The 13804-nt window shown below is 33.4% G+C and overlaps 2 protein-coding genes across 4 annotated transcripts in view; one reads left to right on the plus strand and one right to left on the minus strand.

The window, feature by feature from the left end:
* The window catches only part of LOC140448094 (probable G-protein coupled receptor CG31760), a 412547-nt gene that overhangs the window by 240140 nt on the left and 158603 nt on the right, over positions 1-13804 (minus strand). The window lies entirely within an intron of this gene.
* Positions 1-13804, plus strand: part of LOC140448096 (uncharacterized) — a 61193-nt gene that overhangs the window by 32676 nt on the left and 14713 nt on the right. Inside the window, exon 2 of the mRNA XM_072541155.1 lies at positions 6371-6495. Within this exon, the coding sequence (XP_072397256.1) occupies positions 6371-6495 (125 nt within the window). The remainder of the gene's footprint in view (positions 1-6370; positions 6496-13804) is intronic.

Raw genomic sequence — 13804 nt, forward strand, 5'->3', positions numbered from 1 at the left:
ATAACGTCTGTTTGTGTTTTTACGTCTGTTTTTAAAAAGTTCTATAAAGTTTGTGAGTGGTGTTATTTCTTGCCACGTCCCCTTTTACTTGGGCCCAAATCAACTCTATCGGATTTAATTCACAGTGATAAGGCGACAATCTAAGTACTGTATTGTTTTTTGGCCATTATATCAACGACATGCATTCTTGATGCGTGTGAAGGTATGCGTTGCCTAGAATTTGTGACTTATGTCACAAATCACAACCACTGGTTCAATATAAAATAAATCAGTGCAAATCCTGGCCTATGCTGATAATACGTGAATCAATTATTCAACGCCGAGTCAAACCCGGAAAACCACAGAAAGCATATATTTATGTATTTAATATTATATATAAAGAATGTTAAAATAGTGCACTATTGGAATATTATAGCGGAAGATACATTCCTTTACTACACGGACATCTGAAATGAAGTTTAGAAGAGATCCTGTGAATATTCGTTTATTTCTGCTTCGCTCGCCGAAATTTATCATCACTTCATCAGTATCTGCAATATTTCATAAACCTTTCCAGACGAGATTCTTCTAGCTCATAAGAATATATTTCTAAATAAAAACTAACGATGAGGAATTCATAATTAAAAAATTAAAAATTATTACCTGTATCAGCTAACCTCATAGTATTTATCAGATTACAAGATATTTCGCAGTTTATGTCACAGATCACACTTTAAATAACTTTGACTGCGCATTCGCAATGTGTGTGAAATGAAAACAAACACATGATAATATTACTTTCCTAATCTAATACTTATTAATAATGTTAATAATATTATAAACATATTTCATTAAGAAAGCTTTAAAGTTTTATTTGACAATACGTGAGCACGCACAAATTTTCGAGTTCAAACACTGCAGCATTTGGTTGCCCTTTTCCATTTAAAACTTTTTAATTAGATCCCTTGCTTTCCTAAAAGTGCCGATATTTTTGATTTTAGGGCGACTGTCGAATTATACTGAGCTTTAAAAACTACTCGACACCCGAAGTTATTTAATTAAAGTTTAAATTTGTAGGCAAACAACTCATCTCGGATTCTGGGTCGGTCGCGGTCAGGATTTACATGAAACAAAATGCGGAAAGTTTGGGAAACTAAAAATTTAGTTTACGTTAGTGAGTCTAGGAAAGTTTTGAAAGTTTCTAAGTTATCAAAACAATATATTATTAATAAGTTCAAAAAATTATTTGAAATTATTTATGGAATAATTAAGTTTCCATGTTTGTTCTACTTTATTCTCTCTGCTGTAAATGTCAAAAACTATCATGACTTCCTTAATTTAAAATAACAGTGCCGATTTAAAATCATATCCATTTGCATCTGTAATATTTTTTTACATTCAGTTCTTTTTGTAATTAATTTTTTTTGTGTATTTTTCTGTTCTTTAGGCTGTAGGCTGTAGTTGGGTTCTTATTTAAGGCTTAGAGTTGTTTTGGATTTATAATTTAATTACCTACTTAATACATCTAATCCTAATAAATTTGCAGTTTTCTCGTAAATAAGTCAAAAATCATGGTGAAATATTGAGACATAGAACAAAATAGAGTTTCAATTATGTTTTCATAACTTTACAGGAGAGCAGTTTTAAACTTTTTTTCACCAAAAAGTGTTATTGCTGTGCAGATATTTATTGAAATACTGAATTAATATTTTAATAGAACATTCTATCTATTGTTTTTTATTTACATAATGCATTTGTTATAATTAAAAAAACAAATTTTTTTTCTGTGTTTTTAACCGTTTTAATAGCCATAGTGTTATAGCCCTCTAATAAAGTTATTGTAGTGTAAGACTTAGTTTGGGGTATTCAATAACAACTACAATATTATTTAACTACTCAATAACGACTGCTTTAAGTTTTGATAAAAATCATGGCAAAAGTTAGGAACAGATAGCAGTAATGCCAATAGGTCATTATACTTTTGTTGGGATATAGGTATTGGACTTTGTGATAACAGTTGGCAATGTAAGGCGTCGCCTTCAAAACTTAAGAATGTCAATCTCCTGGTTTTCATAATGAAAATTACTTTTCAAAAACGGAGTTCCCATGCTGTTTTGTTTTACTTTCAGTTAAACACAGTTTGACAGAAGAACTTGTTGTTTGTTAATGTCTCTTTTTATATTAATCAAAGGCGGATTTTGAGATATTTTGACATTAAACAAAGACCTAAAATTTTCAAAATCTTTTAATTTTATATTATGTACGGTATATTTCATTGAGGTTTGTCTGACTAACTGCTGCCAGTCCTAGGGCGCTAAAATAGATATTTTGTTAAGTTTTTTCTCTTTCACTTTATCAGTGTATGGACAGTGTCCGCCTCCACGTGGGCGTGATCCTTTAGTAGAAACTTCTGAGTGATCATGATTCATTAAATGATCCACCTATTTCATTTAAATGAGTCAATTTACAGCAGGTAATTAGTTATTTACTTGACCAATTTTTGTTTCTGATATCGTCTATAAAACTTTCCATATGTTTTGTTATCAACTAATTAAATCCAAGTATGTGATTCATTGCAAGTATTTGGTTAAAAGAATACTTTGAAGGTTGGACGTTTAAAATGACTGCTTTTTGTGGTTACTCGATAACGAACCTGTCTTTAAAATATATAAAGTAAGTAAAAAAGGAAAATAGAAACAGTTGTTTTGTAATTGGTATAATAATTAAAATATTTGTATTGTTTGGATGTATTTTCTAATATAATGTGAGTTTAGTTAATAGGAATTTCCATTCTATTGTATATAATTTTGTTTTTATTAATTAGGTTACAGATATTTACCAGAGATTTACTATGGTAGCTATACATAGAAGTTTGTAGTTTGTTTTTCTTAGATATTTCGGATCCTTATAGCTGTGTTTTCTTTAATTAAAAAAGTTGTTTACATTAGTAAAGTATAACCATATCAAACCGTACTAACATTGGATTATTGGACTAACACAAGAATTCTCATTTTTTCTTACTTTATCTATATAATTTATCTATAAATTCTTATTATCATAATCAATATGTGTTCTTTATTATTTTTTCTTACTCTACTGCAGGTATTATCGCTCTTTTCCTAGATAACCCTTCTTCTTCTTCTTGTTGTACCTATCCATTACGGATGTTGACTACTTGCATGACAAAACTTTATTGACCGCAGCTCGAAATAGTCTTGAAGTGGTCAAGGAAAATCATTTTTGTAAGTTTTGGAGCCAAGATATTCTTCTTCTGCCTGGTCCCCTCTTTCCGTAGATCTTTCCCTGTAATATAAGTTGCAGCAAGTTATATCTATGATCGTTTCGCATTATATGTCCAAGATATTCTAGCTTGCGCTGTTTCACTGTTTTATGCATCCGACGTAGAACCTCAATGTTTGTTATTCGGTCCACCCAGGAGATCCTCAGTATCCGTCTATAACACCACATCTCAAACGCCTCGAGTTTTCCCATGGATGCCTCGATTAGTGTCCATGATTCAACCCCGTAGAGCAGCACTGTAAACACGTAGCATCTCAATAATCGGATTTTAATTTTTAAGGGTAGGTCGTGGCTCTTAAATATCTTATTCCTCTATTTATTGCAACTTCTTCTGTTAGTTGGTCTTTCACCCGAATGGTTGCTGATTGGTATCAGGTAGTATATGTTCTTGATTACTCGAAGGTCTTTGTTATCCAGATCACTTGCCTTTAGTATATCCATGAGCTTATCGTGCTTAATTCTGTCGAAAGCTTTCTGGTAGTCGATAAAGCATACATAAATATCGCAGTTGATATCTTTGCACCTTTGAAATAATACCTGAACCGCGAACAAGGCTTCTCTTGTACCTAACGCAACCCTGAATCCAAACTGCGTTCGTGAGATCTGTGACTCGCATTTCTGATAAATTCTTCTGTGTATTATCTTTAAGAAGGTCTTAAGAATATGGCTCATTAGACTGATAATACGATGCTCTTCGCATTTTTTTGCATTAGGTTTTTTAGGTATAGCAATAAATGTAGATTTTAACCAGCCCTCTGTGATTTTTCCCGAGTCATAGATTTTATTGAACGTTGTTGTAAGCCATTTTACTCCTTCGTCTCCCATGATTTTTAGAAATTCTGAATGAAAGTTGTCGGGCCCTGGTGCTTTACCTACTTTAGTTGCTTTAATTGCGGCTTTGACTTCGTCTTGAATGATTGGTGGTCCTGTGTCGTATTCCATAATTATCTGGATGTTATCTCTGTCGGTATTGAATGTCTTCTTAACGTATCTCTTCCATATATTCTTTGTTTGTTCAATGTCTATTACCGGGTCGCCATGATCATCAGTCATATGTCATGATCTCTTGCGTTTGTACATTCCTGCTGCATCTTTTACCTTCTTGTGGTGATTAAACGAGTCGTGTCTACTTTCCAATGATTCCATTTCTCTGCATTGATCTTCCAACCATTTGTTTTTGGTTTCTCTAATAGTTTTTCTTATTTCTTTGTCCATTAGTTAATCTTTGTCAGATAACCATTATTTTTCACAATTCAAAGTTACTGATTGCACTACTTAGCTGTTTCTATAAACTGTTGGAACGCTTAATTTACAACAGAATTAGTATAAACATATTTGAGTTGATACCTATTGAGCAAACAGGGTTCAGACCTAACCGCAGCTGCACAGATTTTCAAAGTAAGCAAAAGATATCTGTTACTTTCATTGACCTATCCGCTGCATACGATACTGTCTGGAGACAAGGACTAATCTTTAAACTAATCCTTGTTATCCCGTGTCAAAAGGTAACGAAACTGATTGATAGCATGCTCACCGATAGACCTTTTCAAGTCACAATGGGCAACTTTAAAAGTGTTAAAATGAAGCTCAGCAATGGACTGCCACAGGGATATGTTTTGACACCCTTACTGTTTAATTTATACATCGCTGACCTACCTGGGAGAACTTCACAGAAATTTGGCTACGCTGATGACTGGGCCATTGCAGCAAGACATATTAACGTGGATATAACAGAAAAAATCCTAACGAATGACCTTGCCGTTATGGAAGAACACTTCCGCAAAGGGAGGCTACGGCCCAATGCAACGAAAACCAAAGTCTGCTGTTTCCATTTGAATAATGCACAAGCCAACAAAAAACTCTCTGTTCACTTTAAAAACAGACTGCTCACTCGCAACACAACACCAAAATATCTTGGAGTGACTCTGGACAGAACATTAAGTTTTAAAGAACACCTACAAAGAATGACAGCAAAACTGCAAACTCCAAATAATATAGTCCAAAAGCTATGTGGCACCACATGGAGGTCCTCAGCCTCCGTACTCAGATCAAACACACATTATTGACAACCAATTAAACCAGACAATGCAAATAATCTCAGGCACAATTAGACCCACACCGAACTATTAGCTTCCCATTCTAAGTCACATTTCACCGCCGAAACTGCGAAGAAGTTATTCTCTTACCAGAGAAGACCATCAACTACCCATCCACTATTGATATCGAAATAAACAGACTGTGCTCCAGATATCCTCGATTGTTAAGATCCAACTCCTTACATCAGGAACATTTCAACTTCACCAACGCTTGAAGAAGACAATGGGAGAGCGATTTACCACAGGAAGCACACCAAATGGCCTGTATCGATCAGAAACTGTCAGGCTTTGAACTGACCCGCAATACATGGACAACGCTAAACAGAATAAGAACAGCGGTAGATGTGCTCACGAAACAGCGGTAGATGTGCTGACAACTTATATAGATGGGGAAAAGCCATTACTCCTGAGTGTTACTGTGGTGCACAACGACAGACCGTCCGTCATATTGTTGAAGAATGCTTTCGAATGCGATTGCTTGGAGTTTTCGATGAGTTCCTGAATGCGACCGAAAATGTGTTACATACATTAGATGTTCGTTTGTATTACTCCATCTAACGTTATATACTGATTTTGAATTACGTGTTCTTATTGTATGCCATATAATAAATAAGTACATCTACTATCATAGGCTTTCTCAAAAACAATGAATAATATAATGGCATCTTAATCAATAAAACATTTTACATGCAAGGAATTTAAGGAGTATCATTTAATATATTACACTTAAATTATTACCACAGTTCACGGCTTCTAGTATTTATCATTCAATAAAAATACCTTAAGTATTTCTTTATTGACGCAATAAACAAAGGTTCTGTTTGCTTATTTATTCAATTTTTACAATTTATTAACTTTAAATCCATTTTCAAACTCTTGCGTTATCTTTATTATAGTAATAAAAGCTCGGTTAGAAATATTTTAATCTTATCATTACTGTTTAAATTAAGAAATAGTTAATAGTATATGCCTAACAGTTTGTTGTTTTGTTGCAGATGAATGAACGGCCATCCAAAATACCCTTTTCTATTATTCGAGAACTAAGATGCAGAAATTGCCAAAATATAATCAGTTGTGGTCCTGTGCACGTATTACCGGATGAAAATGTATTATGTGGAAGGTATGATGGATTAATATTTTTATATTTACTTTTTTTTTACTTTGTTATTTTACTTATCCACTCAAATGAAAAAGAAAACGCAACGGAGAAAATTTTGGTCAAATTCAAAGTATTTAAAATTTTTTATTTTTAGTTCTATTTTGATGATTTTTTTAACACATTATGTATAAATTTATAAATTTTAATTTGGTATAGTCAGTTTTTTGATAAAATTTTATATTTGATTTATTGTACGTTGTTAATTAAAACGTGGTTTTATTATACTAACTTTGAAACATCGTGTATAATAATTCCATTTGCGAATTTTCGTAAAACCATATTTTTCGTTTGCAACCTTGTCTCCTAAGCATTCTGTCATTTGTTTCATGTCAGAATATACTTTGGTTCATTTTTTACTGCCAAATGAATTTGCCACACACAATTTAGGACTTTTTTAATTATGATTATTTTGGAGTTATTTTGTCATACGACGAGGTGGCTTTGGTAACTGTTATTATTATGACATTTTGTTTACCTATGATTGATCATGGTTCTTAGTCTCGAAGATTGTGCGAAAGCCGTTGCTCTGGTTGAAGATGGGCGAAATTATCAATATGTGGCTAGAGTACTACACACTCATTCCTCTACCATCCAAAGGGTAGTGAAACGTTTTATACGAACTGGAACAAACAAGCGTAAAGCGGAAAGTGGCAAGAAGCGCAATACTACCGCTTTAGACGATCGTTTTATACGAGTCAACGCTTTGCGAGATCGTCCTTTAACAGCGGTACAAACAAGAAATCAGCTTCAAGAGGTTCGAGACAATAATGTAAGTGTTTTTACAGTTAGTCGAAAAAAACATGAATTTGGTTTGCAAAGTTACAGATAAGTAACTGAGCCTAAATTACTTCGACGGCATAGAGTGGCTAGACTACAATTTACATTCCAATTTAGGACAATGGAGTAATGTTCTTTTTACGGTTGAATCTAGATGCTGTCTTCACTCATCAGGTGGGAGATAACGAGTATGGCGTCGAACTGTAGAGAGATATATGCGTAGTGCGCTTTAAGTCCCCGCGTTCGCCATGGAGGGGGTTCGGTGATGGTATGGGCAGGAATATCCCGAGAGGCGCACACTAAATGGGAATTTATTGAGGGTTCGTTAACTGCACCCCGGTATATTGAGGAAATTTCAGCGAATTACGTAGTATCCTTTTCTCAATGTATCGGCGTTGATTTTTCTATTAACCCGCTATTTGGTTGTGTTGCTCTCAGGCAACATCATCTTTATAAGCACCTAAGCCAATTTCTACTATTTATATAGCTGTTATTTGTCAATGATAACAGTAAGCAACAAGTCTTATTAGTTATATAAAACTGGTGGCGGCATACATTATTTCGCAAAGATTATCTTCTTGTAGACCCGTGATTCATTGAATTTAACCAGTTCACAGGATTGCTGTCAGTATTCTCTTTGTGTTGCTCATATTTCTCTTTAAATTATTAGTTGAAAAAGACTTCACTTATCATTTTATTTACAACGAACTTCTTTTTATTTCTACATTTTGCCATGATGTTATGTCAGTCTTCTGGAACATAAATAACCTTTTCTTTTGCTGCTGAATCTACACTGCCAAAATCAGCGCCGTTTTCCCAAATATGAATGGTCTAGAACAAAAACTTTTGATCTATGAAATCAATGTTAGTCTCATCACTCTGTATGAACTTTATAAATGCCAAATACATATTCATGTTGCGATTTCGACCTCCACAGGTATCGCTGTAAATACTTACATGATTTTTATTGTTTGCATTAAGTTTGAAGTGCTTTATTAGATATAAAGAAATATTTTGTGAGCCTCTTCCAGCTGTTTTTTCATTCCATACATAAAAATATCCAGAATATTTCTCAAAATCATTTACTCCAAAATTATAGCAGTAGAGGTTTCGGTTGTAGTACGCATCTGAAGCATTTTGAAAATCCATGCTGCAAGCATAACTTTTTTGATTGTTTTTGGAAATTTTTTATCATCTCTCACGCAATCTCTAACTAATTTACCCTTCGTTAGGTGAGGCTCATGATCTCTTTCAAGTATTCTCTTATCTTCCTGGCTCAGATCAGGGTTACATATTTTAATTTTGTATTTATCGCAATATTTGCATCCTAATTGTTTCATCTTTATCTTCTTTACATTTACTTCTAATTATATTGTTAATTATACGTAGGAATGAATTATTAGACCTATAAGTCTGTAGTTGCTACAATGTTTCAGGCGTTGTTTTCTAGTAAAGTTAGGAATTCAGAACTTAGCCCGAAATGTATACAGTTTGCTTTGATATTAAAAAAACGGGTTTTTCTAAATAACTTTCGAGTTTGAGAACAAAAATATTTTGTTTAAATACAGTCCTTTAACTTAGTAAGTATATATAATTACTTTTACAATAAATAATAATAAATTTTTGCCAATTTCTACATTATTATTAGAGTAATGATGTGCGGTGTTCTTTTATGATCTGTATAATTAGAAATAATTAGTCATTTCTTAATCCCGCTACATATACAAAACATGACAGCACCATTAAGATAAACTTTAATGTACAAGTGTGATAGCTGTATATTAAGTTTTTATTTTATTTTATGTTTAAAATATTTAGTCGATATATTTCTTATTTCAATTGTTTTGTTGCAACATATCCATGCACACAAACACTTACACACATCTTACACACTTTTTAAATACCTTATCGTCCATTTGTCACCAAATACCCGTGAAGCATACTATTTATAAAAAATGTCCCCATCATTTCTTGACTTTATTGAGTATATGATGTAGTATGAAGTAGTATCAAGTATGAATATATATATATATATATATATATATATATATATATATATATATATATATATGTACTTTATTACAACTACAACACAATGGACTTATAGATTATTCTACTAGACTCTATAGAAATTCTGCGGTTTATCTCTGCGGCGGTATTATTTTCAGTGTTAATGAGCGCTCCCAGGTATACAAATTCGTTGACTACTTCGATGACGTCGTTTTCTATAAAAAGTGGTCGTAGGATTTGCGGTTGCGTGCTTATTTTCATATACTTCGTTTTGTTGGTGTTTATTATTAAACCCATTTTGTAGCTGATTCTTTTAATGCCACATACGCTTCTCGTACAGCGTTTGTCGTTCTTTCAACAATATTGATATCATCAGCATAGGCAAGGATTTACACTGATTTATTGTATATTGAACCAATGGTTGTAATTTGCGACATACGTATTACTTTTTCCAGAGCGACATTAAACCGTATACAGGAGATATGGTCCAGTTCCCCCTGGATTCGTACTCTACATTCTACTTTTTTGAGAATTAGTTTTGTTAAATTTACTAACTAATGTGACATTACTAGCTCTGTCATTGCTTTGAATACTTCTCTTCCATTCACAGAGTCGTAGGCTGCTTTTCAGCACAAAGTCGTAGGCTGGAGAATCAGATTTTGATAAGGCACGCTTGTCAAAATCTGATTCTAAAAATACATTTACCATAATCTTTAACCTATAATCGCCCACTGCAGTTCTCTCTCGGTTCTTCCATCTTTCTCTGTCTTATGCAGCTTGCTACCAGCTACTGCTAACAAGCTTCATGTCGTCAGACCATCTGGTTGGTGGGCGTCTTCTGCTCCGTAGTGCCTCTTGTCTTTACACTTTCCACTCGATATTACATTTTTCTATAATTTCTTCATCTGAGTAAGTAGTCGTTGGAGAATATGTCCGGAGTACCTAAATATTATATATTGCTTATAATTTAAAGATGAGGTACAGAATCCTCGAGTTTATGCTGTTAATTTTAACTATATTTTGTGTGTCTTTTATATACAATGAATCCTACTCTACCATTTGAAGTATCTTCTTCTCCTCCATATTGAAATAGGTGTCCTGATTTAAGAGTAATTTGGGCTTCTTGTCTTCGCCTTATTTCGCTGAGGCCGATGATGTCCTATTTTAGCTATTCTTCCAGTTCCATCATTTTCTCGTCCTATTTAAGAGTTTTCATATTATATGAAGTAATATGCATTTGTCGCTCTTTGTGGTCGCCTAATCTTTTTCGGGGATTCTTAGCACCCTCTGTTCCAACCGCTACCTTGGTTGGGAGTGTTGTAGCCACCGAAGACTAAGAACCGTTTGTCTCTTACGGAAAATATCTCTTGGGATTTTAAGCCATTAAAACGCCACATTTGGCTAGTGTGTGTTAGCAAATTGGTTTGGATGTAAAGGGAGAAAAGGACAAAGATGTAAATACTTTGGTTTTGGTAATGGTTTTCCCGGGGATGGGAGGCTGGGAAAATCACATAGCTTGTGTGGGCAGGTTTGCTATTTCTGATGTAGATCTATCCTCTGCCGGAATTGCAGAGAAAAATCCACCCATTTAAAAAAATATGTTACGCTAATAATTTTTTCTTATTTATTAACTGATTAAATAGTAAAATATTTCGAACTTATATTATTACATTTCAATAGTGACAATATCATCTCAGAAAACTAAAACAATAGTAATTAGCGAAGATGTAAAATAGAAATTGATGGCATCAATATTGAACAAGGAATGAAAATAAAATACCTGGAAATTACACTGTCTAGCTATGAAGACCTGGAAAAGAACTGAAAGATCAAGTACAAAAAGCAAATATATTGGCAGGATGCCTTAATGTGGACACTAAATAGAAAAAAAGAATGGAATAACAACATAAGCAGAATGGGGGAGACCCGTGTCATCAAAATAAAAAGAGATAAGTCACCAATCGGCAGAAGTATCGGATGTCCGCGCAAAAGATGGAGTAACAATGCAGAATTGCTTATAAAGAGGAAGAAGAAGAAGAAGAAGGAGGAAGTCAAAATTTTGGTTTATTAGATATTTAAAATGGTGACTATTTATCTGTCGTATAACCTATTTTTTGTTTTTTTGTCTGGATTTTGAACGAAATTCAAATGCCTTCTAAGTCTTCTTCTTATTCTTCTTCTTCTTCTTCTTGCATTCAGCGTCTCCTGTGGAGGTTGCTGATCAACATGGCTATTTGCACTTTCAAAACTGCAGCAGAATAATTCTGTCGATGTCATTCAGAACCAGTCACGAAAGTTTCGCAGCCAAGAAATCTTCTGCATCCCATGTTCCTTCGTCCAACTATTTTTCTTGCATTATAAACTGTAGAAACTCATGTATTGTTTCTCTAGAGACGTGGTCAAGCAACACAAGTTTTTTCTTCTTTATAGTAAATATAATTTTAGGTTCAATATTCAGTTTTTTTGAAAATAAAGTTTTTGTATACTTTTTTGTTTATACGAGTATCAGGAGTTATAGTTGTCTTACAATGGTATATCCACATATCAGTTAGTAGTTATAGTATATACTTTTTAAATAAATGGTCTAATATATCTATCACATTGTTTTATACGCAGTATTAGCACATTTAACAAAGTTTTATACGTCGGTGGTTTCTGATCTTGTTTGCGTTGCGTGCCTCTTTGTTAATGTCACTTGATATGATGGATTTGGCCTACAGCACATAATACTCCGTTCTACTTTATCGCTGAATAATGAAAATATTTTATACGTTTTTAACCTGTTGAGCTATGCTGAAAATATGTTTTTTCTTTATTACGCGTAGGCTTCACCGCCAGACAATGCTTGGACGATATATACTGGGTGGATATTTTGGGAGTTCTAATTAGACGTTTCAGAGAACCTTGATATAAATGAATCACTTATTTTGAAAAGGTAACATGTACATAAATGCAAAGTTTACAGGAAGACAAAAAAACTGATTTTCTTCAAAAATGATGTAGTTACAAAAATCTTTCAAATATATGAGTTGATAGTGGATGTATTGTTTGCACAATGCCATGGTTGTCAATTGCTTAAAGTACACTATACCAATAAAATATTTGCTTAAATATTTTGCATATGTTACCTTTTCGAAACAAATGTGTGTGAATCCAAGAAAAAATGGAGCAATAATTATTTTATTTAAGTTCAATTCAAATAATATGAAAAAAAAAATTTGAAAATACAACTAATAAACTATACACTAATTAGAAATCCTCTTCAGCTGGTTCAGCTTGCTCTCTTGTAGTCCATGTGACAATCTGGGACCAATATTCCTTTTTTTCTACTGGAATATACACCAACAGTTTCTTTATGTCTTCAATTTTTGATGATTAAGGCAATTTGCCGGAATATGCAGGATATGAAACGCAGTCAGGAAGATTAACTCTGCTTTCTTGTATTTTGGCTAATCTAAAACACTTCTATATTATTCTATCATTAAATGAAAGTGCAGTTACTTTGCCAGGAGTTTCCTTAGAATATCGAAACTCATAGAAATTGCTGACTTGAAAGGAAACTTTTTTGTGGCAATGTTCTTGCCATGGCTTGATATTGACAAAACTTGCTTCTTTTAGTGTTGTGGCCACCATTTTTTGAAGTCGATTACTTTCGTACCAACGACTTTGTGAACACTAAGTTTTTTACTTTTTGAAGAAGTCTCAATGAGAGAGATATATTCATTATGAGAGTATATTCTATCATGTCTCCGTAGTTTTCGTTTCACAATTCCAAAATCTCGATCACATTCATTAAAAGAATGTCCCCTCATTGAAAAGTAATGTGCGATATTTTGAAACCGACAACTTGATGTTAGCGTTAACAAAAATCGCACTACGGTATTGTTTTTATTTTGGCCGGGGCATCCGTCTGAGAAAAGATACAACTCAGTTACCGTTAGGGGTACGTGTTTTTCAATGAAATTGAGCAAAAATGTACATACTTTATTTGGACCTTTCAATAATTCTCCTTCTTGGTATGAATAAAAAAAGGCTTTGTTGTTCTTCATATCATTAATACAAAATTCATAAATCCATAGCTGCCTGTAGTAAAATACCTCTTGCACAGGAATATGAGGAAGGGGTAGATTCTGCATGTAGTCGATTGTTATTGCCATTACATCCTCTCTTTCTCTGCACATTCTGCTTATTTCATCTATTTTTGCGTAGAATTTCTTTGCTCTTCTTTTATGCACTAGAAACTCAGCTACAGCAACAGCAATTCAGTTGGTTTAGTTCGAAAAGGTAACATGACCAACATTTGTTACCTTTTCTAATACATACTGTGTAGGAACAATTTGTGAGCAATATTGCGTCAACAAGTGTATTTGGCAAAAAGTGTCATTTGTTACCTTTTCGAAACAAGTGATTCAAATAATATCTTGAAATTTAGAATTGTTTTTACTGAAGAAACATAGATTTACATAGAACAAATTGAGACACA

The sequence above is a fragment of the Diabrotica undecimpunctata genome, chromosome 8, assembly GCF_040954645.1.
Source record: "Diabrotica undecimpunctata isolate CICGRU chromosome 8, icDiaUnde3, whole genome shotgun sequence".
In the NCBI taxonomy this organism is placed as follows: Eukaryota; Metazoa; Arthropoda; class Insecta; order Coleoptera; family Chrysomelidae; genus Diabrotica; species Diabrotica undecimpunctata.